This window comes from Bufo gargarizans, chromosome 6 (genome assembly GCF_014858855.1).
Source record: "Bufo gargarizans isolate SCDJY-AF-19 chromosome 6, ASM1485885v1, whole genome shotgun sequence".
In the NCBI taxonomy this organism is placed as follows: domain Eukaryota; kingdom Metazoa; phylum Chordata; class Amphibia; order Anura; family Bufonidae; genus Bufo; species Bufo gargarizans.
In genome coordinates, this window is record NC_058085.1 from 336,524,705 (window position 1) to 336,551,364 (window position 26,660).

A 26,660-nucleotide genomic window follows, 5' to 3' on the forward strand; every position below is an offset into this window, starting at 1 on the left:
ACTCCTGTCCTGCAGATCATTTCCATTCTTCAACAGTACAATAGAGGATAATCCTATGTATATATGTATATATATATTTATATATATACAGTTGCAAGAAAAAGTATGTTAACCCTTTGGAATTATATGGGTTTCTGCACAAGTTGGTCATAAAATGTGATCTGATCTTCATCTAAGTCACAACAATAGACAATCACAGTCCGCTTAAATGAATAACATGCAAATAATTAAATGTTACCATGCTTTTATTGAACACACCATGTAAACATTCACAGTGCAGGTGGAAAAAGTATGTGAACCCTTGGATTTAATAACTGGTTGAACCTCCTTTGGCAGCAATAACTTCAACCAAACGTTTCTTGTAGTTGCAGATCAGACGTGCACAACGGTCAGGAGTAATTCTTGACCATTCCTCTTTACAGAACTGTTTCAGTTCAGCAATATTCTTGGGATGTCTGGTGTGAATCGCTTTCTTGAGGTCATGCCACAGCATCTCAATCGGGTTGAGGTCAGGACTCGGACTAGGCCACTCCAGAAGTTGTATTTTCTTCTGTTTAAGCCATTCTGTTGTTGATTTACTTCTATGCTTTGGGTCGTTGTCCTGTTGCAACACCCATCTTCTGTTGAGCTTCAGCTGGTGGACAGATGGCCTTAAGTTCTCCTGCAAAATGTCTTGATAAACTTGGGAATTCATTTTTCCTTCGATGATAGCCATCCGTCCAGGCCCTGATGCCGCAAAGCAGCCTCAAACCATGATGCCCCCCCTCCCCACCATACTTTCCAGTTGGGATGAGGTTTTAATGTTGGTCTGCTGTGCCTCTTTTTCTCCACACATAGTGTTGTGTGTTTCTTCCAAACTCAACTTTGGTTTCATCTGTCCACAGAATATTTTGCCAGTACTGCTGTGGAACCTCCCGGTGCTCTTGTGCAAACTGTAAACGTTCAGCAATGTTTTTTTTTTACAGCAGTGGCTTCCTCTTTGGTATCCTCCCATGAAATCCATTCTTATTTAGTGTTTTACGTATCGTAGATTTGCTAACAGGGATGTTACCATATGCAAGAGACTTTTGTAAGTCTTTAGCTGACACTCTAGGGTTCTTCTTCACCTCATTGAACAGTCTGCACTGTGCTCTTGCAGTCATCTTTACAGGACGACCACTCCTAGGGAGAGTAGCAGCAGTTCTGAACTTTCTCCATTTATAGACAATTTGTCTTACCGTGGACTGATGAACAGCAAGGCTTTTGGAGATACTTTTATAACACTTTCCAGCTTTATGCAAGTCAACAATTCTTAATTGTCGGTCTTCTGAGAGCTCTTTTGTGTGAGGCATCATTCACATCAGGCAATGCTTCTTGTGAAAAGCAAACCCAGAACTGGTGTGTGTTTTTTATAGGGCAGGGCAGCTGTAACCAACACCTCCAATCTCATCTCATTGATTGGACTCCAGTTTGCTGACACCTCACTCCAATTAGCTCTTGGAGATGTCATTAGTCTAGGGGTTCATATACTTTTTCCACCTGCACTGTGAATGTTTATAAGGTGTGTTCAATACAAACATGGTAACATTTAATTCTTTGTGTGTTATTAGTTTAGGCAGACTGTGATTGTCTATTGTTGTGACTTAGATGAAGATCAGGTCACATTTTATGACCAATTTGTGCAGAAATCCATATCATTCCAAAGGGTTCACATACTTTTTCTTGCAACTGTATATTGTGGTGATATGTACGGTATGAGTGCTGGAAGGTGTGTATATCCCAACCAGATACCTCAGCTGGGTGAGATAAATAAAATCCAGAAAGCTGCAGCACAGTGTTCTGGGCTGGATTTCATTTGGACTGGTGGATAGGTTTGATAGTGGGATCTGCCAGTCCACACCCTTCCAGTCCGGGTATTGTCTTTTACCTGAGGTCATCGCAGGTGAGGCGGTGGTTTGTAACTCTTATGTCCTAGGTAATAGCTGCAACTACAATGCAAAGTTCATCAAGTGCCATGGAGAAAATGATGAAGCAGCTGGTGCAGGCTAACCTCAGGCAACTACATGCCATGGAGCAACAGCAAAGGTTGCATACAGAGCATAAAAAAAAGACACAAAGAAGCCTTACGTGTCCGACAACAGGCTAATGCGCAGCAACAACAGGCCATGGCACAGCAGCAGGAAACTAATTATTTGTTGATAGAGCAGATTGCTGCACATAGAGAGACTGCTGTGACTCAACCCCAATGAGCAGATGGGATCCCCCAGGCACAAATAATGTGAGGAGGGTTGTGCAGCGGGCCTTGTAAAAGCTGAAGCCCGATGATAATGTCGAGGCCTACCTCACCGTGTTTGAGAGAGTGGCGGGGAGAGACTGCCAGTAGCAGAGCTGACAGAGGTCCTTGCACCCTTTCTGTCCGGTGAACCACAAAAGGCCTACTATGACCTCAGGGAGTTGAATGTCCGGGACTATGCCAAGTTAAAAATCGAGGTCCTGGGTCGCTTGGATGTTACGCCGGCTGTTCGTGCCCGGAGGGTCCACACGTGGAGCTATATCATGGACCATCCTGCCCGATCTATGAATGACCTCATCTATCTCGTACGGAAGTGGCTTGAAACTGTCCCCAGTATATAAATCAGCCGGTAGCAAACGTTAGCGTTCAGTATACTTTATTATACTCACAGAGTTTTCCTCTTTCAACAATGCATTTACAATATACAGGGCTGCATTTTTATTGTAATGCGTTGTTAAAAGAGGAAAACTCTGTGAGTATAATAAAGTATACTGAATGCTTTTACCTAAGGGTCTGCTCTATGTTGATTTCCTTTAAAGGAACATGCACTAACGTTTTCTGCCGGCTGATTTATATACTGGGGAGGAATGATGAATATGCTCGTTGCTGGTCGGTTCAGAGTCTGAGGAGGTGGAGAAAGAAAATCAAGTGGAACAGCCACCTGAAAAATCCGTAGTTTTTGTGCAAGCTTTTATCAAATTTGTTTCAGCGCGGACCGAAATATATTATATATATATATATATATATATATATATACTTTTTACTAGAGCATCCAGGGATGGTATTGTAAGTCAGTCTAAAGATAATGAAACAAAACTTAAAAGTCTGCAGGCGGAGAGGATCCATATGCAGAAGGAGCTTTCTGCGGCAGAGCGTGCCAAAAGGCAAGCACTACAGGAAAGAGATGAATGGGTCAACGACAGACTGAGAAAGACTACTCTCCAGATTGACCAGATGAATGCTAATCTGAATGCAGTATGTGCTAATGTTCAGAAGAGTGAGATTGATCAGCAATCCGATCGACAAAACAGGGAGTTAAAAACAAAATTGCAAGAATTGGAAGGCTCTATTAACTCCAAATTCATGCCCTTCATCACAGCCTTGGAAGCAAAGATCGCACAACTGGAGGAACAGCTTGATACCGAGATAAAAGAAAGACAGGCTGCAAGTAAACAAGTCCATCGTTTAGAGAAAAAGCTGGAGGATGTGCTAATGCAACTGGAAGATGAAAGGCGCAATGCTGAACAGTATAAAGACCAGGCAGAGAAAAATAAGGTTCAAATGAAACAGTTGAAGCGCCAGGTAAAAGAGGCCAATAAATCCAAGTCAGCATCTGTTGAGAATGGGTCTGAAGATGATGGCGCTGTGGTGCCGGCCGAGGCAGAGAAGATGGAAAAAGTTTCTGCTGCACAAGTTGGAAGGGCTGATATGGCTGAAGAAGCCAAGAGACTCATGGCAGTGAGTAGACAGGACCTGGTCATGAAAGGCGTCCACTCTGTCGCCGACGCTTTCCAGAAAGTCCATAGCTTTCTAGGGATGAAATACAGTGAGATGGATAGCCAATAAACAGATGCTGTCTACTTCTCTGGGATGGCTCTCCTGGAGATTTCACAAATAGAGAACAATGTCCTAGGTGACCCTCTGGGGGGAATGCCAGAAGAGAAAGGTGAAGAGTCTGATAAGTAGTGATGAGTGACAGGGGCAATATTAGAATTTGCAATATTTTGTGAATATTTTGTAGAATATTCGTCATATATTTGCAAATTTGAGAAATCAACATTATATTCTAGATTGCAAAAATCATCAATGTAATATTTGCGTAATGCACGTGAAATACAGGCGTGGGTCACTTATGCTACATTTTTCAAGCTGGTATAAGTTTCCTGAGACAAGAGAAAATGGTTGACACGGCAGAACATTAGAATAGCTTTATATGCAGATAGTGCTTCAATATATTTGCGCTTGCAAATTTTTGGCAATAGTAAGGGGTAGGCAACTTTTCTATTGGTTGCTAGGGATGTTGCTAAGCTGTGACAAAGCCTTCTCATTTGCTCACAAGCTAGAAGAAGGGAGGGATGATCACTTGATGTGTACTGTGTTAAAAAACAAACAAAATAAACAGAATATTCGATTTTACAAATATATAGCGCTATATTCTAAATATTCACAAATTCTCGAAGTGCCGATATTCGCAATTAAAATTCGCTATTCGAATATTTGCGCTCAACACTACTGATAAGGACTAGGGATGAGCGAACCCGAACTGTACAGTTCGGGTTCGTACCGAATTTTGGGGTGTCCGTGACACGGACCCGAACCCGGACATTTTTGTAAAAGTCCGGGTTCGGGTTCGGTGTTCGTCACTTTCTTGGCGCTTTTTGAAAGGCTGCAAAGCAGCCAATCAACAAGCGTCATACTACTTACCCCAAGAGGCCGTCACAGCCATGCCTACTATTGGCATGGCTGTGATTGGCCAGAGCACCATGTGACCCAGCCTCTATTTAAGCTGGAGTCACATAGCGCCGCCCGTCACTCTGCTCTGATTAGCGTAGGGAGAGGTTGCAGCTGCGACAGTAGGGCGAGATTAGGCTGATTAACTCCTCCAAAAGACTCCATCCAATGATCGATCTGCAGCTGTGGATGATTGAACTGCTGCTATTGAATTGCTCACTGTTTTTAGGCTGCCCAGAGCGTTTTTCAGTCACTTTTTTCTGGGGTGATCGGCGGCCATTTTGTGTCTTGTGTTGCGCCAGCACAAGCTGCCACCAAGTGAATTTAACCCTCAATGGTGTGGTTGTTTTTTGGCTAAATCCTACATCAGGGTGAAGCTGTCACACCAAGTGCATTTAACCAGCAATAGTCTGTTTATTTTTTGGCCATATACTACATCAGGGGCAAGCTGTCACCAAGTGCATTTAACCCTCAATGGTGTGGTTGTTTTTTGGCTAAATCCTACTTCAGGGTGAAGCTGTCACACCAAGTGCATTTAACCAGCAATAGTCTGTTTATTTTTTGGCCATATACTACATCAGGGGCAAGCTGCGCCTGTCACCAAGTGCATTTAACCCTCAGTAGTGTGGTTGGTCAAGCTGTCACACCAAGTGCATTTAACCAGCAATAGTCTGTTTATTTTTTGGCCATATACTACATCAGGGGCAAGCTGCGCCTGTCACCAAGTGCATTTAACCCTCAGTAGTGTAGTTGGTCAAGCTGTCACACCAAGTGCATTTAACCATCAATAGTGTGGTTATTTTTTGGCCATATCCCAGTCTAATTCTGTCAGTAAACGTATACCTGTCACCCAGCGCCTAAATACTAGGCCTCAAGTTTATATCCAGCTAAATCTGTCGTTACTGGTGTGGCTGGGCAAGTTATTTAGTGTCCGTCAAAGCACATTTTTTGTTCTGGGTTGAAATACAATTCCCAATTTAGCAATTTCCTAATTTAGTGGTTTCTGCTGTATCAGAGCTATTTGAAATCTATCCCTAAAAGGGTATAAAATATTCAAGGTGCAGATAGGGTCATTCTGAATAACTTCACACACACGCTACTGTGCATTTCCAAGTCTAATTCTGTCAGTAAACCTATACCTGTCACCCAGCGCCTAAATACTAGGCCTCAAATTTATATCCTGCTAAATCTGTCGTTACTGCTGTACTGTTGTGGCTGGGCAAGTTATTTAGTGTCCGTCAAAGCACATTTTTTGTTCTGGGTTGAAATACAATTCCCAATTTAGCAATTTCCTAATTTAGTGGTTTCTGCTGTATCAGGCGTACTTTAAATACATCCCTAAAAGGGTATATAATATTCAAGGTGCACATAGGGTCATTCTGAATAACTTCACACACACGCTACTGTGCATTTCCAAGTCTAATTCTGTCAGTAAATCTATACCTCTCACCCAGCGCCTAAATACTAGGCCTCAAATTTATATCCAGCTAAATCTGTCGTTACTGCTGTACTGTTGTGGCTGGGCAAGTTATTTAGTGTCCGTCAAAGCACATTTTTTGTTCTGGGTTGAAATACAATTCCCAATTTAGCAATTTCCTAATTTAGTGGTTTCTGCTGTATCAGAGCTATTTGAAATCTATCCCTAAAAGGGTATATAATATTTAAGGTGCACATAGTGTCATTCAGAATAACTTCACACACACGCTACTGTGCATTTCCAAGTCTAATTCTGTCGGTAAACCTATACCTGTCACCCAGCGCCTAAATACTAGGCCTCAAATTTATATCCAGCTAAATCTGTGGTTACTGCTGTGCCTGTATTAGTGTAATACGGTACCTAAATAGATAGCCAGATAGTGTTAGTTGTCTTTAAAAAAAGGCCTGAATTTGAATTTAATACATTGGGTCAAATAATATTTTTGTTGTTGTGGTGAACGATAACAATGAGGAAAACATCTAGTAAAGGACGCGGAAGCGGAAATGGTCGTGGTGGTGTTAGTGGACCCTCTGGTGCTGGGAGAGGATGTGGCCGTTCTGCCACAGCCACACGTCCTAGTGTACCAACTACCTCAGGTCCCAGTAGCCGCCATAATTTACAGCGATATTTGGTGGGGCCCAATGCCGTTCTAAGGATGGTAAGGCCTGAGCAGGTACAATTGGGTGGCCGACAGTGGATCCAGCACGTTCACATTATCTCCCACCCAGTCTTCTGCAGAAAGCGCACAGATGGCGCCTGAAAACCAAGCCCATCAGTCAGTCACATCACCCCCATGCATACCAGGGAAACTGTCTGAGCCTCAAGTTATGCAGCAGTCTCTTATGCTGTTTGAAGACTCCGCTGGCAGGGTTTCCCAAGGGCATCCACCCAGCCCTTCCCCAGTGGTGGAAGACATAGAATGCACTGACGCACAACCACTTATGTTTCCTGATGATGAGGACATGGGAATACCACCTCAGCATGTCTCTGATGATGACGAAACACAGGTGCCAACTGCTGCGTCTTTCTGCAGTGTGCAGACTGAACAGGAGGTCAGGGATCAAGACTGGGTGGAAGACGATGCAGGGGACGATGAGGTCCTAGACCCCACATGGAATGAAGGTCGTGCCACTGACTTTCACAGTTCGGAGGAAGAGGCAGTGGTGAGACCGAGCCAACAGCGTAGCAAAAGAGGGAGCAGTGGGCAAAAGCAGAACACCCGCCGCCAAGAGACTCCGCCTGCTACTGACCGCCGCCATCTGGGACCGAGCACCCCAAAGGCAGCTTCAAGGAGTTCCCTGGCATGGCACTTCTTCAAACAATGTGCTGACGACAAGACCCGAGTGGTTTGCACGCTGTGCCATCATAGCCTGAAGCGAGGCATTAGCGTTCTGAACCTTAGCACAACCTGCATGACCAGGCACCTGCATGCAAAGCATGAACTGCAGTGGAGTAAACACCTTAAAAACAAGGAAGTCACTCAGGCTCCCCCTGCTACCTCTTCTGCTGCTGCCGCCTTGGCCTCTTCTGCTGCTGCCGCCTCGGCCTCTTCTGCTGCTGCCGCCTTGGCCTCTTCCTCCGCCTCTGGAGGAACGTTGGCACCTGCCGCCCAGCAAACAGGGGATGTACCACCAACACCACCACCACCTCCGTCACCAAGCATCTCAACCATGTCACACGGCAGCGTTCAGCTCTCCATCTCACAAACATTGGAGAGAAAGCGTAAATTCCCACCTAGCCACCCTCGATCCCTGGCCCTGAATGCCAGCATTTCTAAACTACTGGCCTATGAAATGCTGTCATTTAGGCTGGTGGACACAGACAGCTTCAAACAGCTCATGTCGCTTGCTGTCCCACAGTATGTTGTTCCTAGCAGGCACTACTTCTCCAACAGAGCCGTGCCTTCCCTGCACAACCAAGTATCCGATAAAATCAAGTGTGCACTGCGCAACGCCATCTGTGGCAAGGTCCACCTAACCACAGATACGTGGACCAGTAAGCACGGCCAGGGACGCTATATCTCCCTAACTGCACACTGGGTAAATGTAGTGGCAGCTGGGCCCCAGGCGGAGAGCTGTTTGGCGCACGTCCTTCTGCCGCCAAGGATCGCAGGGCAACATTCTTTGCCTCCTGTTGCCACCTCCTCCTTCTCGGCTTCCTCCTCCTCTTCTTCCACCTGCTCATCCAGTCAGCCACACACCTTCACCACCAACTTCAGCACAGCCCGGGGTAAACGTCAGCAGGCCATTCTGAAACTCATATGTTTGGGGGACAGGCCCCACACCGCACAGGAGTTGTGGCGGGGTATAGAACAACAGACCGACGAGTGGTTGCTGCCGGTGAGCCTCAAGCCCGGCCTGGTGGTGTGCGATAATGGGCGAAATCTCGTTGCAGCTCTGGGACTAGCCGGTTTGACGCACATCCCTTGCTTGGCACATGTGCTGAATTTGGTGGTGCAGAAGTTCATTCACAACTACCCCGACATGTCAGAGCTGCTGCATAAAGTGCGGGCCGTCTGTTCGCGCTTCCGGCGTTCACATCCTGCCGCTGCTCGTCTGTCTGCGCTACAGCGTAACTTCGGCCTTCCCGCTCACCGCCTCATATGCGACGTGCTCACCAGGTGGAACTCCACCTTGCACATGCTGGACAGACTGTGCGAGCAGCAGCAGGCCATAGTGGAGTTTCAGCTGCAGCACGCACGGGTCAGTCGCACTACGGAACAGCACCACTTCACCACCAATGACTGGGCCTCCATGCGAGACCTGTGTGCCCTGTTGCGCTGTTTTGAGTACTCCACCAACATGGCCAGTGGCGATGACGCCGTTATCAGCGTTACAATACCACTTCTATGTCTCCTTGAGAAAACACTTAGGGCGATGATGGAAGAGGAGGTGGCCCAGTAGGAGGAGGAGGAGGAGGAAGAGGGGTCATTTTTAGCACTTTCAGGCCAGTCTCTTCGAAGTGACTCAGTGGGAGGTTTTTTGCAACAGCAGAGGCCAGGTACAAATGTGGCCAGCTAGGGACCACTACTGGAGGACGAGGAGGACGAGGATGAGGAGGAGGTGGAGGAGGATGAGGATGAAGCATGGTCACAGCGGGGTGGCACCCAACGCAGCTCGGGCCCATCACTGGTGCGTGGCTGGGGGGAAAGGCAGGACGATGACGATACGCCTCCCACAGAGGACAGCTTGTCCTTACCCCTGGGCAGCCTGGCACACATGAGCGACTACATGCTGCAGTGCCTGCGCAACGACAGCAGAGTTGCCCACATTTGAACGTGTGCGGACTACTGGGTTGCCACCCTACTGGATCCACGGTACAAAGACAATGTGCCCACCTTACTTCCTGCACTGGAGCGTGATAGGAAGATGCGCGAATACAAGCGCACGTTGGTAGACGCGCTACTGAGAGCATTCCCAAATGTCACAGGGGAACAAGTGGAAGCCCAAGGCAGAGGAGGAGCAAGAGGTCGCCAAGGCAGCTGTGTCACGGCCAGCTCCTCTGAGGGCAGGGTTAGCATGGCAGAGATGTGGAAAAGTTTTGTCAACACGCCACAGCTGACTGCACCACCACCTGATACGCAACGTGTTAGCAGGAGGCAACATTTTACTAACATGGTGGAACAGTACGTGTGCACACCCCTCCACGTACTGACTGATGGTTCGGCCCCATTCAACTTCTGGGTCTCTAAATTGTCCACGTGGCCAGAGCTAGCCTTTTATGCCTTGGAGGTGCTGGCCTGCCCGGCGGCCAGCGTTTTGTCTGAACGTGTATTCAGCACGGCAGGGGGAGTCATTACAGACAAACGCAGCCGCCTGTCTACAGCCAATGTGGACAAGCTGACGTTCATAAAAATGAACCAGGCATGGATCCCACAGGTCCTGTCCATCCCTTGTGCAGATTAGACATTAACTACCTCCCCTTAACCATATATTATTGTACTCCAGGGCACTTCCTCATTCAATCCTATTTTTATTTTCATTTTACCATTATATTGCTACCCAAAGTTGAATGAACCTCTCCTCTGTCTGGGTGCCGGGGCCTAAATATATGCCAATGGACTGTTCCAATGTTGGGTGACGTGAAGCCTGATTCTCTGCTATGACATGCAGACTAATTCTCTGCTGACATGAAGCCAGATTCTCTGTTACGGGACCTCTCTCCTCTGCCTGGGTGCTGGGCCTATATATATGACAATGGACTGTTGCAGTGCTGGCTGACGTGAAGCCTGATTCTCTGCTATGACATGCAGACTGATTCTCTGCTGACATGAAGCCAGATCCTCTGTTACGGGACCTCTCTCCTCTGCCTGGGTGCTGGGCCTAAATATCTGAGAATGGACTGTTACAGTGGTGGGTGACGTGAAGCCTGATTCTCTGCTATGGGACCTCTCTCCAATTGATATTGGTTAATTTTTATTTATTTTATTTTTATTTTTATTCATTTCCCTATCCACATTTGTTTGCATGGGATTTACCTACATGTTGCTGCCTTTTGCAGCCCTCTAGCCCTTTCCTGGTCTGTTTTACAGCCTTTTTAGTGCCGAAAAGTTCGGGTCCCCATTGACTTCAATGGGGTTCGGGTTCGGGACGAAGTTCGGATCGGGTTCGGATCCCGAACCCGAACATTTCCGGGAAGTTCGGCCGAACTTCTCGAACCCGAACATACAGGTGTCCGCTCAACTCTAATAAGGACCCCAATATTGCCCGTACCCAGGGGCGTAGCTAACGGCTCAGGGGCCCTGGTGCAAGAGTTCAGCTTGGGCCCCCCTTCCCTTCTTATGTGGCACAAGGGTCTTTGGGCCCCCTCAGGCTCATGGGCCCGGTAGCGACTGCTACCTCTGCACCCCCTATAGCTACGCCCATGCCCGTACCTCCAACTTCGATGAGAAAGAAAAGGAGGAATTAAGAGTGGTGGTATATGATGCCATTGTCAAGAAAGAACCAAATGCTTTTAAAAGAAGTGAGCGGGGGCAAGTATGCTCTGTTGAATGAGCTCCACATAGCAAAAGTGAAAGTGTATGGACACGACCATGGCCGGGAGCAACTGTGAAAACAGTTCAGTCAAGAGCTGCAGCAGTCCAAGAAAGGGCATGAGCATGGTCGGGAGCCAAAGAATCTAAAAGTAGAGCCTGTTGATCGTATAAAAACATTATAAAAAGAGTTTCAGAAGCCAAAATCAAAACTCTGAGTAAGAGAAAAAGAGAGATGCTATCTGTTGATAAAAGAGAGCGAGATCAAAGAGTGCGAGAGCGCATCATTGTTACTCGTGAAAGAGTAGAAAGAGAATATATGGCCATTAGATGGGCACCGGAGTCCCTTAGACATTATCTAGTGGGTAGAAAATCTGTGTTTGTGACAAACTGAGCTTTGCTGGCTTGTGTGTGGCAGAATAAAGGAAAAAGTGTGACACCAGCCACATTGTCCGGTGGACACGGTGTGATGTCGGAAAATGCTCAGACCTCCAGTCTGAAGAAGGGGGGGGGGGGGGGGATATGTGGTGATGTGAACGGTACAAGTGCTGGAAGGTGTGTATATCCCACCCAGATACCTCAGCTGGATGAGATAAATAAAATCCAGAAAGCTGCAGGGGTTTCGGCAAAGTGTAGTTTGCTGAGACAGTTTTGTTTACATTTTGTTCTGGGCTGGATTTTATTTGGACTGGTGGATAGGTTTGGTAGTGTGATCTGCCAGTCCACACCCTTGCAGTCCGGTTATTATCTTGTACCTGAGGTCATCGCAGGTGAGGCCTGCTGTAATCAAGGAGGGATAAATCCAACCATCTGTGTGTCAGTCTGAGCAGAGAAGTCTTGGAAACAGAGGTCTACAGAGGTTCTGGGTGGTAACAACCAGGAGGGTTGAGGGGCCACAAGGCTACGTGTAGCCGGATCTCTTCCCTATCTGGACTGGTGTTCGGTGAGCGGATCTGCTCAGGCTTGGAGCCTGAAACCCTGTGTATAAGCTGTGCTTAGTGGTGAGTCAGGAAAAAGTACTGTGTATTAGGCTACTTTCACACTTGCGTTTGGTTCGGATCCGTCATGGATCTGCACAAACGCATCCATTTAGATAATACAACCGCATGCATCTGTTCAGAACGGATCCGTTTGTATTATCTTTAACATAGCCAAGACGGATCCGTCTTGAACACCATTGAAAGTCAATGGAGGACGGATCAGTTTTCTATTGTGCCGTATTGTGTCAGTGAAAACGAATCCGTCCCCGTTAGGCAGCACCAGGTAGGGACAGGAGGGGGGAAGCGGAAGGGCCATGGGCAATGTGTGCTTTCATTGTGGCAAAGGATTGACAGGGGGTTCAGACCTGAGCGTTCTGAAACGAGCGCTCTGTATGCGCGATTGTACGGGCGTTTACAATCGCGCATACAGAGACAGGCGTGCACACATTGTCGCGCGTTCCCGAATATCTATGTGCGGGAATGCGCGACAAACGCCAAAAAAAAAGCTCAAGAACTTGTTTGAGCGTCGGGCGTTTTACAGCGCGATCGTACGCGCTGTAAAACGCCCAGGTGAGAACCATTCCCATAGGGAATCATTGGTTTCTCCTTGTTGAGCGTTTTACAGCGCGTAGGAACGCACTGTAAAATGCTCAGGTCTGAACCCAGGGTAAGGTTAAGAAATTAGCATAGCGCCGTTTCAGTTTTCGCAGCAGAAAGGCTAGGTGCACCACTGCATAGAATACAAGTGTATGGCCAGCTCATAGGGTTCCGTTATTCTGGCCATACACTTGTATTATGATGGCATGCAAAATGAAAGGCATTCCATTTGACATGGCAACATTGAATTACATTATGGATTCCATGAGAACAGAATCCATTACATAATTCACTTAAACCCCGAATTCGAACTCGGACCTACCAAAAGGCAGGTTTGCTCAACTCTATATATTAGGTTGGAAATCTCAAAAAGTCAACTACCATTTAACCTTCAGAGCAACTTGTACAGACCAGATGTGGTGTCACACCAAGTCCCTATAGAAAGGGCTGGTTTTAGTGGTTGGCAAACTGCACAATTCCAGAGTGTTAGCTATAGATGGGTCCACCGTTACCTTAGCTCAGATTTAGTTAAAGGGGTATTCCAGTGCATAAAAAAAAAAAAATCATTCCCCTGCATTTGCTGTCACAAAATAACAAAACTTATGCTCACCTAGCCCATGCTTCGCCACTGCAGTTCCAACAGTGTCTGGGTACTTGCTGAGCTCCACTTCCTGTTCCTGTCGCCGCAGAAAATGATTAGGATTGCCGCTGAGGCGGGTAATCGCTGCTCATTGGCTGAGCTGCATTTTCAACCATTTTCTGCCTGAGACAAGAGCAGCAGGGATCACGGCTGTCAGAATGGCAGCGGGGAGTATAACCAAGATGAGTATAAGTTCAGAGGCTTACATAAAATATCCTGCGAGTATCGTGAAATCATGCTTTTTTTATTTAAAAAAAAAGACTTGCATGTCTTGCTTCACACACCTCAGTATATGTTAAGCCAAGAGGAAAAGTAAAAAAGGACACAACTGTATGGCCAGTGGTATAACTATAGAGGGTGCCAATTCTGGAGCCTGAGGGGGTCATGAGGTCCCTCTGTCAAATAAGATGAGGCCAGTGTTAGCCCAGCGCTCCGTTCCTGTGCTGCCGGGCTCCCTCATTCCCCCCTGCTGCCTGGTACCGCGCTGACAAACGTAGGAAGCAGGTAGCTTAGCTGTTGTATCTGTGCTCCGTGCCAGAGATTACTTTCTGCTTGAGTCCTTTTCTGTTTGTTAGGGCTTGCACAGGAGTGTCTCTCCTCCCTTGTGAGGCAGCATGTACACACCCTCTATCTCTCCAGCCTATGTCTGGGTTGCAGGAAGTATTTAAAGTCACTTACTGCCCCAGGAAGGTGCCTGAGCAATCTTGGTCACTAGCTGGTCTAGTTCCTTGTGTGAAGGTGTTTGGAAGTTTCTGCTTTATTGTGTACCGGACTCTGCTTCTCGATTAAACTGGATTTTCTTGATTGCCGCCTGCCTCTGACCTTGGACTTCGATTACGGACTTTGCTTTATCGCTGCCTGCCCTGACTTCCTGACTACATCTTTCCCCTCGGCGCTTGCACCGATATCTCTGACCCCCTGTTCAGCTGCCACTGACCCAGGGGCTGTTCTGGAGTGGTAGCTGGTAACTACCCTAATGGCCCAAGCCTATCCTCACCATCAGAGGCTCTAGTGAGGACCAAGCAGTTACTTAGTGTCGCCCCTCCATGGTATAGCCAGTCAGTGGCGCAGTGCGTCCACACCCACTTACATAACAGCCAGTATTACAAATGATGCTTGACATTTGGGGATCCTGTTACATATTGTACATCAGGGGTCCGGACAGTCACATTATGCCTCTGTCTTATGCCTCTGTAAGAAACGAGAAATCCATCCCCATCAGAGGGTATTATACAACGGCTAATATCTACAAAATGAGAAAAATATACAGAGTTTTATTTGCAGCAGACACAATTTTTTCTCATGTTGTATCCGTTGGCTCGGCACTAGCGGGATATAATCTGCAGTTTTCCGCTGACATTCTTGCTGGCAGAGGATAATCACCGAACACATAGTTTTTATGGCAGAACATGCAAATCCTTGAACTGTCTGAGCTCTGTTATCGCAATGCGTGGACTCTGGGTCTTCTCACAACACCCCGAGCAGGCTACCAGGGCAATTTCTGAAGTCTGTCCTCAGCTTTCCTCTCATTACTGGTATAAACCGAACATGCGTCTGCTGCCTTTATCTGTCAGGTATCAGATTCCTTTGGACAGTTTACCTGTCTGACAGACAGAAGCAATATTCTCTAGAGCAAGGCTGCTGTCTTGTATATCTTCATAAAATTGCACAGCAAAGTAAACAGTTTTTGGCTTCAAAAGTGTTTTTTTTTTACCTATCGCGCATTGTATGCAGAGTAGTAATCCAATACTTGGACCATAAACTATGAACTTTCTTAATAGCTGCAAAAATCGCAGTTGGAGCCTAAAGGGGTATCCCTATCTCAGACTGATAGTATATCACTAGGATATGCCACCATTGTCAAATAGGTGTCAGTATCACCTCTTCAAACCCCATGGATGAAACATTTAGGGGCATGGGGGTAGCTTAAAGGCTCATGGGCTCTGGTGCAAAAGTTCAGCTTGGGCCACCGTGCAAGAGTTCAGCTTGGGCCCCCCTTCCCTCAGTCCTTTGTGGCCAGGGGAAGGGAACAACATAGCCTTCATGCTGCCTGAGTCAAAACTTGAAACAGTACCCCCGCCATGCCAAATTCTTGACCTAAGCCCTTGCCTCCCGCCAGAGGTGTAACTGGACCAGCATGTACTTTCTATAATATCGGTGTCTTCTTATGCGGCCCAAGGGTCTTTGGGACCCCTCAGGCTCTTGGGTCAGGTAGCAACTGCTACCTCTGCACCCCCTATAGCTACGCCCCTGTTTAGGGGGTGATTTATTAAACAGAAATACGCCTATATTAGCGCCACAATATCTGACTTTTCCCCACTCATGCCAGGTCTAAAATATGGGCTAGGAAGCTGTCCTACATTTAGTAGTGGAGGTGGTTCCTCCAAAGTTACGCCGACACCTCTACACAACTTCGACAGATCTACCGCCAACACGTGGCCTTTTTAAGACCAGCATCTAAAACGCCAGTCTTAATAAATGTGCCCCTTAATGCCTGTCCTAAGGGTCAAAGGGTTTACCCATCTCAGACATTGATGGCATATTGCTGCAATTTGCTACCAATGTCAGATAGGTGTGGGTTCTCTGGGTCCCGTTCCTATCTCCAGAATGATCCCCCTTTGCCCTGAAGTAAAGGAGAGTGCGCAGCCCAAGCACAGCCACTTCCATTCATTACTATGGAAGTCAAATGTTAGCTCTGCTATTATGGGCGGTCCCATAGCGGTGAATAGAGAAGTGGTCATAAATGCGTAGTGTCATCTCCATATACATGGGACTTCCAAAAATACTCTCGGCTATTTACTGAACTTAGCATTGAAAGGAGAGTGGCCGTGCTTGTGCTGTGTGCTTTCCTTCACTTTGGTGGCCTCATTCTGGAGATTGGAGTGGGTCCCACAGGTGGTACCAGCACCTATCTGACATTGATGGCATATCATAGCAATATGCCATCCATGTCTGAGATTGACCAACCCCTTTTAACCGTTAAAATAGGCATTAAATGTTTGATCCATGGGGATTGAATCCCAGGACCCCTTCTAAGTGAATCGGCTTTTGGAAGCTCCATATCCCTTTCAAAACTTAAACAGATGCAGTGCCATAATAAAAGTGTGGCTGTGCCTGGTACTGCAGCTTAGTCCCATTTACGCTGCATTAGCAGACAACAATTGTCTCACTAGAGTGCTCTATCTCTCTGCTAAAAGGCAGGGTCTCAAATGGGAATTTTCATTTTTCACATGGAATATGCCATAAGTGTATCTCATTTCTGGATCCTGAACCTTTGCTCTGTTTGGTGATGGAGATGGATGCCCAAGCAGGGCTCTCTTCATTTACTTTTACATTTATTAATATCTCCTTAGGGGGAACCTTGACAAAAATCAGTCTTCTATTTAGTCTTCATACCTATGGGAATCTAATGTCCATCATTAGGGTTAAAGGGGTTGTCCTCAGGAGAGGTCATCAATATCAGATCAGCGGGGGTCCGACACCCGGAACCCCCGCAGATCAGCTGTATGAGGAGACAGGGCAAGCAGTGTGCACATGCCGTCTCCCATCTCTCTTCCTGTCGACTATTGCTGTCTGTCGTCTTTGCCATAGACAGCAGCAGTGGTGAACAGGAAGAGAGATGAGAGACAGCACATGCACACTGGGTGCGTCCTCTCCTCATACAGCTGATTGTAGGGGGTTCCGGGTGTTAGACCCCCGCCAATCTGATATTGATGACCTATCCTGAGGACAGGGCATCAATAGTAAAAGCCCGGGCAACCCTTTTAACAACAGTTGGTGGGTCCACTTCTATGTTTAACAGTGGGTCAAGAGCAAAAATGTAGACAGTAAGGGTGAGTAACTCACAGACTGAATTTTTTTTTTGCCTAATTTTCTTCAACAAAGATCAGTTCCATTCATCTGAAAGTAGCTGTTTTGGCGTCAAGTACACCGATTTCTGCATATCTTCTTTGGACAGTTGCACAAATATCTGCAATATCTGTTCACCTTTATGAACTATAATATGGCACATTATAGTTTCCTGCAGATATGCCTACTCCTATCAGGTGATGATTCAATTACTGTTAGTACAGTTTGTGTGCCCTGAAAATAAAATTGCTAAAACTATGAGCCCCTACTGCACAAGAGCACCAAAACAGTCAAACTTTGAAATGTCAGTAACTGCTATCGAAGAATATTCATGACCTGTAAGCACTGAACAAGACATTAAAATTTAAAAGTGTCGTTATCTTATGTAACAGCGGAGGAGCTTCGGAAATTGGGAGCTCAGATTTAAGGCTTTTGTAGGATTGGTGTCAAGAGTTTCGGAGGATGTGTAATTTGTTTGACAGTTCATGTAAGGTTGGAATAGCACTAATGCAGATCTCATCTCCTGTTGTTATCATCCATCAAAAAACAAAATGGGAGTAGAACCACCACAGGGAAGATTTTGCAATAACAGCTTGGAAGCTGCGCCGCTAATCTCTGCTTTCAAAGCACCAATTTGAGAAATGTTTTACCTTTTTTTGAAACGCTTTGCAATGGTAATTCAGGATATTAAACTTGGTACTTTTAGGGTTAACAACATCTAAAAAGTTTATAGAACAGCCTGAGGAAAAGTTGGAAGGAGTTGGTCGACCAGAAAACAATTCAGAGAGGTGGGGCAGGACAAGTAATCATAGCAGATGCTGTTGGCCCAGCAGTTAAGGGGTTATTTTGGTAAAATAAGTATTTTGGACATAAAATGGTTAAAAAAATTAAACTAGCTTATATTAACACACAGATCCCCTACCGCTGCTGTTCTAATGGTGCTCAGGTCTACTTCCTGTTCTCAGCACGGAAGGAAGTGGCTAGGAATGGCACTCAGCCAATCACTGACTGAGGGGGGTCATTACTGCAGGCTGTGATTGTCTAAACACCATACCTAGCTGTATTGTGACAATGAAAGTTCCGGAAAAATAGACTTAACATGAATGAGAGTTTACTAAACAATGAAAAATAATTCTATACTGTATTTTTTGCTTTATAAGACGCACTTTTTCCCCCCCAAAGTGAAAATATGGCCGTTACAGCTGGTGTTAATAATGTGAGTCGGCGCCCTCTAGTAGGAAGTGTGGGGCGGGCGGCGGTCATTGAAGCTAAATGCCGCCAGCGCGCATAATTAATAGGACAGTGTGCTGTGCTGTCCTCCCAACCACACCTCCCTCCCCTACTGTGACGCGCTCCGGAACTCCTGCCCTGTATGTTGAGCTGATTGGTGGTGAGCGCGGCGGGAACTGCTGCTACGCTGCCTCCACCAATCAGTTTAGTCAGTTGCCCGACCACTCGCCAGCATTACTGAACCTCCGGCACCCCGAGTCAGCACTGCTTTCCCTAGGGACTACTGGGCTATCTCTACCTGAGACTTGGTGAGTGACAGCCTGAATATTAAGAAGTGGCTATAACCTCTCCTCATCTATAGGAATACACCCATGTACTGCAGTACATGGGTGCACTCTTTAGGATGAGGGGGGTTATAGTCACATTTAATATAAACACTGTCCAGGAGCTGTACTATTAATGGCCTGTGTATATTAAATGTGACCATAAACCCCCTCATCTATAGGAACACACCCATGTACTGCAGTACATGGCTGCCTTCCTATGGATGAGGGGGGTTATAACACTTAGATGAATTACGGTACACTAGACAGTGTTTATATTTTATGACTATAACCCACCTCATGCATAGGTATGCACCCATGTGCTGCACATGTTTTAGCCCACCTTTTAGTTGAACATTTTTTTTTTGTTATTTTCCTCCTCTAAAACCTGAGTTGCGTATTATATTTAGGTGTGTCTTATAAAGCGAAAAATACGGTATATGTATATATATATATATATATATATATATATATATGCAGAGTCCCACATATGTGTGTAAATGGGACACTTCAAACATCTTAATATGTACACATGTGTTTATTTGCATTGTGTGGTATTTTCTATTATCTGGCTGGCAAAATAATTTACACCCATTCACCCCTAGGTGGTGCTGGCACCACATAATACATATAGCTTGGGTGTGTCTAGACAGGAAGTTAGTTAGTTGAAGTTGGAGAGTGAGAGGAGGAGAAGCAAGTTCATGAAGGAGAGAAACAGGCATCGTCCAACATGTAGTCTGCTATTGCTACTCCTTGGTCATGACCAGGCTAAGGGAGAACACCTAACATTTATCTACAGCAGCAAAGCACAAGACAGTAAGTCTATGTCTGGATATGGGGAGAGACTAGTGAGGGTAACCGCTAAACTCAGCTCATGGACCTCATTAGCACAAGTGCCTGAAAGCAACTTTCCGAGTGCCAGAACACAAATGGACAGTTAGTGCGCAGAATTATCCTTATCCATTACACAAGCCTTCCGGGTCATAGTGGACAAGCCTAAACCTATTTAGAAGAGTATCCTGCAAATAATCAAGCAGAAGTGTTTGGCTGCCGTGAGGGGAAAGCCTTTAATGGATAACTCAAAATATCAAGTAAGTAAATATAATATCCAGTACCAGAGTGCTAGAGTTGGAACTTAAAGTAAATCTTCAGTTTGCGTGTAAAGTATCAGCATTAGAAGAATCCCTCCATTGACAACTGCCACTACCTGATAATAGGATTACCAGTGAACTTATTATTACTTATGCTATACAAAACGCTTTCCTTTGATGAACTATACCAACTGTCCAGAGACTATTGTTTTGCAGTAAATGTTCAACTGGTTTACAACAAACGACTCCTCATTCTTACTACTGCTACTCTCAACATTTGCACCTTGCGGTGCTGGCATCACGAACCAGGGGCCCAGCTGCAAAAGCACCTAACACCAATTACCATCAAGGGCACCTTAACTTCCATCTGGTTGGTGTTCCCTGCACCCGAGAGTGCCCCCGAGGTATTTGTGCTGTCTTCCCATCTACTGTACGCCAGCCCAGGGAGGCATCTGCTAACCGTGAGTACATAAACTATTGCACCCAACGGGCCACAGTGAGCCTTACTTGTTTTCCCCTGTGGTTTGCTATGCTATATATATATATATATATATAGTGACACAGTGAGGGGTTGTGTCTGGCAAGGCAGGTATTTTCCTGCCAGCATGTGCGGCTGGGCTGGTTTCCAGTCAGGTGAGGTCAAATACCGGACCGGAGTTTAAGTGCTGGTCCGGGTTTTGGCAGCACCTGGCTGTCCTTAAATAAGCAGCTGGGCTCAGCAGAGAGGTCTCTGTTTTTTGGATCTGAGGCTTTGTACCGTGCTGGAGGGCTGAGAGCCGCACGCTGGGGAAACAGGCCCCCTAAAGCCTGCTGTGGACTACTGGAGGCAGAACTGCCAGCAAGGTGACTTATGTTATTTGAACTTTCCATTGTGTGTGAATTAACACCAAGACTGCAAAGTTACGTGCTGTTTTGTGCAATTGCTCAAGTGTGAATAAACACAGACGTTTTGAGTTAAGAACTTGTATTTTGCCTCTGTACTGTGCCCGCTTACCTTATCTACCAGAGCAAAACCTTACAATTGGTGGGGGATGCGGGCACGAGCTGTGAGGCTGGCGTGAACTCCAATATTTTTGGTTTCTGCATTTTTCAGGCACGGTTGTATGTCGTACTTTAGACCAGCTGTATTACAACCAGTACCCCACAACAAAATGGAGGTTGTTGTCAAGGCCCTCATGGAGGCTGCAGCAGCGAGAGTCAGACCTGCAGCAACGAGAGGCTAATAAGCAGCAAGAGACGAACCAGTTGCTGCTGCAACACGTGATGGCTTTGCAGACAGCAGGAGCAACCCTGAGCATCCACGATGCCCAGAAATCAGTCCGTGCCGCGATTTCTAAGATGACCCCCGCAGACAACATCAGGAAAGCTGGCCTAACCGCTAACCCAAAAAAATGTGCGATAGGGTTAAGAGAGACTAAGTAGCTGGGGCATGTCATTGGGCACAGAGTCATCCAACCCCAAGTGAACAAAATAGAGGTGATACGGAATTTGCCCCGACCTGTCACCACTAGGCAAATAAAGTCATTCCTGGGAATGGTGGACTATTTAATGAGGTTTGTTCCCCACTTTGTTACTCTAGCCGCGCCCTTGACAGGGTTCTTAAGTAGCAAAGTAGGGAACCAACCTCATGTAATAGCCCACCATTCCCAGGAATGACTTTATTTGCCTAGTGGTGACAGGTCGGGGACAATTCCATATTGCCTCCATTTTGTTCACTTGGGGTTTGATGACTCTGCGCCCAATGACATACCCCAGGTACTTAATCTCTTCTAACCCTATCGCACATTTTTTGGGATTAGCGATTAGGCCAGCCTGCACTTTGGGTAGGTGACTTTCCCAGTCGGTACTGTGGATGACAATATCATCCAGGTAAGCCGAAGCGTACCGACGATGTGGACGAAGCACAATGTCCATTAGTCGCTGAAAAGTGGCGGGGGTGCCATGCAGACCAAAGGGTAAGACCTTATATTGATACAGCCCCTCAGGTGTGATGAAAGCAGTTTTCTCTTTGGCGGCCTACGTTAAAGGGATTCTGTGACCTCTTTTTACCCTATGGAGATGCGGACATGCACGGCTAGATCGCCACTAGCATGTCCGCATTATACCTGTCCCATATCTCTGATTGGTTTTATTGAGTGTAAAAAATTATTTTATATATATGTGTAAATCAACCTGGTAAGGAGCCCAAGGGGTTCGCCTGCCATTAAAGTGAATGGGGCCTGCCGCGAACTTGCAGTTCACGAACATTTGATCGATTTTGCGGGATTGTGTTCGCAAACCGTGCCGGCCGATGTTCGTCCATCACTAGTAAGGAGCCCAAGGGGCTGTACTAACCATTCTGAATCCCATCCACACCCCCCTGTAAAGGAGCCCAGCACCGCCTGCATCCACAAATCTCCTCCTTGCTCATGAAGTCAGATCGCCGTAATCTCGCGATGCACGAACCGGCTTGGGTATCAATACTATAGGACTGTTCCACTCACCTTTTGACTCCTCAATGATGTCTAGCTGCAACATTAGCAGCACCTCCACCAATATGACTTGTCGGCGAGCCTCAGGTACAAGGTATGGTTTTAATCAGACTTTTGCCTGAGGCTCAGTGACAATGTCATGCTGGATTATGGAAGTGCATCCACGGAGGTCCGAGAACACATCCGTGTTCCGACTAATGTACTCCTGAGTCTGTTTAAAGACAGAAGGGCCGGAACCTCTTCTCCTAGAAAACCCTGCCACGGGCTGTCTTCTGTACAGGTTTCCCTATCTTTCCATGGTTTAAGTAAATTCACATGGTAACCCTGCTCCGGCTTTCGCCACCCTGGCTGGTGTACCTTGTAGTTTACATCTCCAATATTCTTGAGTAGTTTGTAGGGCCCCTACCACCTAGCCAGGAACTTACTATCCACGGTCGGCACCAGAACCAAAACCCGATCACCCAGATTAAAGATCTAGACCCAAGCCTGCCGATTATAAACCCGACTCTGGGCTCGCTGAGCTGCCTCCATATGCTCCCTAACAAGAGGCAACACTGTCTCTATCCAATCTTGCATCTGGGTAATGTACTCAATGACACTTTTATGTGGAGTGGGTTGTTGTTCCCATGCCTCTTTGGCCACATCCAAGAGACCGCAAGGGTGTCTTCCATATAGAAGTTCGAAGGGTGAGAACCCATTAAAGGCCTGGATTACCTCTCTCACTGCGAACATAAGATAGGGCAGAAGGAGGTCCCAGTCCTTCCCATATTTAGCCACCACCCTTTTCAACATATTTTTTTATATTTGGTAAACCGTTCTACCAGACCTCTGGACGTCCGTAGCTGTTTTATGTGCAGCAACTTACAGAGTTCCCTCATCACCTTGGACATAAAAGGGGTCCCTAGGTCGGTCAGAACCTCTTTAGGTTGTCCTACTTGGGAAAACATCTCCATTAATTCCTTAGGCCTCTTTCACAATTGCGTTGTCCGGATCCGGCGTGTACTCCACTTGCCGGAATTACACGCCGGATCCGGAAAAACGCAAGTGTACTGAAAGCATTTGAAGACGGATCCGTCTTCAAAATGCTTTCAGTGTTACTATGGTAGCCAGGTCGCTATTAAAGTCCTGGTTGCCATAGTAGTAGTGGGGAGCGGGGGAGCGGTATACTTACAGTCCGCGCGGCTCCCGGGGCGCTCCAGAATGACGTCAGAGCGCCCCATGCGCATGTATGACGTGCGATCACGTCATCCATGCGCCTGGGGCGCCCTGACGTCACTCTGGAGCGCCCCGGGAGCCGCACGGACGGTAAGTATACTGCTCCCCCGCTCCCCACTACACTTTACCATGGCTGCCTGGACTTTAGCGTCCCGGCAGCCATGGCAACCATTCAGAAAAAACTAAACGTCGGATCCGGCAATGCGCCGAAACGACGTTTAGCTTAAGGCCGGATCCGGATCAATGCCTTTCAATGGGCATTCATTCCGGATCCGGCCTTGCGGCAAGTCTTCAGGATTTTTGGCCAGAGCAAAAAGCGCAGCATGCTGCGGTATTTTCTCCGGCCAAAAAACGTTCCCTTCCGGAACTGAAGACATCCTGATGCATCCTGAACGGATTTCACTCCATTCAGAATGCATTAGGATAAAACTGATCAGAATTATTCCGGCATAGAGCCCTGACGACGGAACTCTATGCCGGAAGAAAAGAACACAAGTGTGAAAGAGCCCTTAGCTATGAGTTTGGTCGAGGTATGTCGCAGTGGCACCGCCTCCGGGTACCGAGTAGCATGGTCTAGAATGACTAAGATGTGTTGATGCCCTCTGGCGGACTTCGGTACTGGGCCTATGAGGTCCATAGCTATTCGGTCAAACGGTACTTTGATAATCGAAAGAGGTACTAGGGTACTACAGAAATGTCACTGGGGCTAGTTATCTGGCAGGTCAGTCAAGACTTACAAAACTCTTCCACTTCTTTGAATATGCTGGGACAGTAAAACCGCTGTAGAATACAATCCTGAGTTTTCTGCAGCCCCAGGTGACCTCTGAGAACATGTTGGTGGGCTAGATCTAACACAAGCTTGAGATAGTTGGTTTACACAATACAGCATATCCTGATGAACCACAAAAAGGGGAAACACTGACTCTGCCCCATGTTGTTGTGGTTCACCATCTACTATTAACACATTTTCCCAGGCACGGGATAGGGTTGGGTCACGACGTTGGGTGGTACCAAAATTATCCCCGGAGGACCTGGCGGCAAGTCCTCCACGCCTCCCACCATCACACTTAGCTGGGTTTTCTCCCCCTCTTCCACCGAAGTGGCGGTCACCCCTACCGCTGGCCCTTTGGTCTCAGGTTCCCAGGGTTTTGGTGTCCCCACTGAGTCGGGCCTCTTTGCTACGGTTACCCCTGTCTCAAGGGTATCAGTCACTCTCATAGCAGGCCACAGTGCCGGGAAGCCCGGGAAGTCTCTCCCTATTCTAAGTTCATAGTGTCAATTTGTGGCAACTGACACTTCGTGAGTCCACCTGCCGGACCCCATAGTTAGATACACCTGCACGGTGGTGTAGTCTTTTAAGTCTCCCTGGATATAGCGATAGTAGCCATAGTTAGTGTCCATGGGCTCAACCCAATGGGTACAGTCAGCCCTTACATGGCCAGGCTCCTGACACAGCCAGCAGACTATTGGAGCCAAGTCTGACGTGGGTACATCCCGGGCGGGTTTTATCGGCTCAAATCTCTGGGCCTGGGGTGAAGATTTTCGGGGTTTGCCAACCCCTCTCTCAACAGAACCCTCCTTTAGATTCCTGGTAGCTTAATAGCGTTTCACCAGGTCCAACATCTAAAGGGCATTGCCAGGAGACACCTGACCGATCCAGTGCTGGAGGGGGTATGGCAAAGCCCTCCAGAACATATCGGCTAACAGACGTTCCAGCATAGCAGTGGGACTCAGCACATCAGGCTGTAGCCATTTTTGTAAGATGTGAAGTAAGTTATAATACTGGGGTCTTGCAGGCTCAGTCGGGTTGAACCACCACTGATGCACCCGCTGGGCCCGGACACACACATTCACTCTCAGTCTTGCCAGAATCTCACACTTGACTTTTAGGTAGTCGGCCGCTTGATCGTTCCGGCAAGTTAAAATACACCCGCTGGAAATCGGATGCCAGGAACGGAGCGACGACCTCAGCCCACTGGTCACAGGGTAGCTTTTCTCTGATTACCACTTTCTCATACATCGCCAAGTAGGTTTCAGTGTAGTCTAAGGGCACGGACTGCTATCCGGGCATCGTGGACGTTCAGGGTTGCTTCTGCTGTCTGCAAAGCCATTACGTGTTGTAGCAGCAACTAGTTAGTCTCCTGCTGCTGCTTATTAGCCTCACATTGCTGCAGGTTTGACTCTCGCTGCTGCAGATTAGCCTCCACGAGGGCATTCACAACAACCTCCATTTTGTCGTGGAGCACTGGTTGTAATACAGCTGGTTTAATGTACGACATACAACCGTGCCTGAGAAATCCAGAAACCAAAAATATCGGCGTTCACACCAGCCTCACTGCTGTTTTAGCAGCACCTGGCTGTCCTTAAATAGGCAGCTGGGCTCAGAAGCCAGGTCTCTGTGTTGAGATCTGGGAGCCTTGTATCTAGATGAAAACATGTTGATGCTGCTATGGTCAAGGACTCTTTGAGGCAGAATTGCCGCATGGTGTGAATTACGCATCCTTCAACAATTGTGTGGTTTCACTCTAGTAGATAGGGTAAATTCTTTGGATTAAACAGTTCAGTGTTTTATTCACACTTTAGGCAAGTGAAAAAACAAGCAGTCATAATCAAGCAAAAAGTCTCCTTGTGGTGTTGGTGGTAATTCACACCATGCGGCAATTCTGCCTCAAAGAGTCCTTGACCATAGCAGCATCAACATGTTTTCATCCAGATACAAGGCTCCCAGATCCCAACACAGAGACCTGGCTTCTGAGCCCAGCTGCCTATTTAAGGACAGCCAGGTGCTGCTAAAACACAGACCGGCACTTAAAATCCGGTCTGGTAATTGACCTTATCTGGCCTGGCTGTAAATCAGCCCAGCAGCACATGCTGGGAGGAAAATACCTGTTTTCCCAGACCAAATCTCTCACTGTGTCACAAAACAAAAATAAAGTAACAGTCACCAAGAGTCATCAAACAAATGGGCCAGCTCCACAAAGACCAATATCCAATATGGCACTCAGTTGACACCCATATGATAAAAAGAGAGGTGATGGTAGCAAGACATCTTACCCTGATGATTTTTTGAATGGAGCTAAGCTCTTTGTTTC

The 26,660-nt window shown here is 46.9% G+C and overlaps 1 protein-coding gene across 1 annotated transcript; it reads left to right on the forward strand.

Annotated features, from left to right (window-relative positions):
* The first annotated feature begins 1,993 nt into the window (after positions 1 to 1,993).
* On the forward strand, positions 1,994 to 3,838 carry LOC122942197 (myosin heavy chain, embryonic smooth muscle isoform-like). The gene is made up of 2 exons (XM_044299698.1): positions 1,994 to 2,064; positions 3,040 to 3,838. Exons 1-2 carry the CDS (start codon positions 1,994 to 1,996, stop codon positions 3,836 to 3,838), a joined length of 870 nt encoding a protein of 289 aa, XP_044155633.1.
* The last annotated feature ends 22,822 nt before the right edge of the window (positions 3,839 to 26,660 follow it).

What these genes read in the sequence shown, in the direction of transcription:
- LOC122942197 (XM_044299698.1), top strand. Translation starts at nt 1,994, where the DNA reads ATGGAGAAAATGATGAAGCAGCTGGTGCAGGCTAACCTCAGGCAACTA. An exon ending in GCCATGGAGCAACAGCAAAG is followed by an intron (nt 2,065 to 3,039) that starts GTTGCATACAGA and finishes ACTTTTTACTAG; the next exon opens with AGCATCCAGGGATGGTATTG.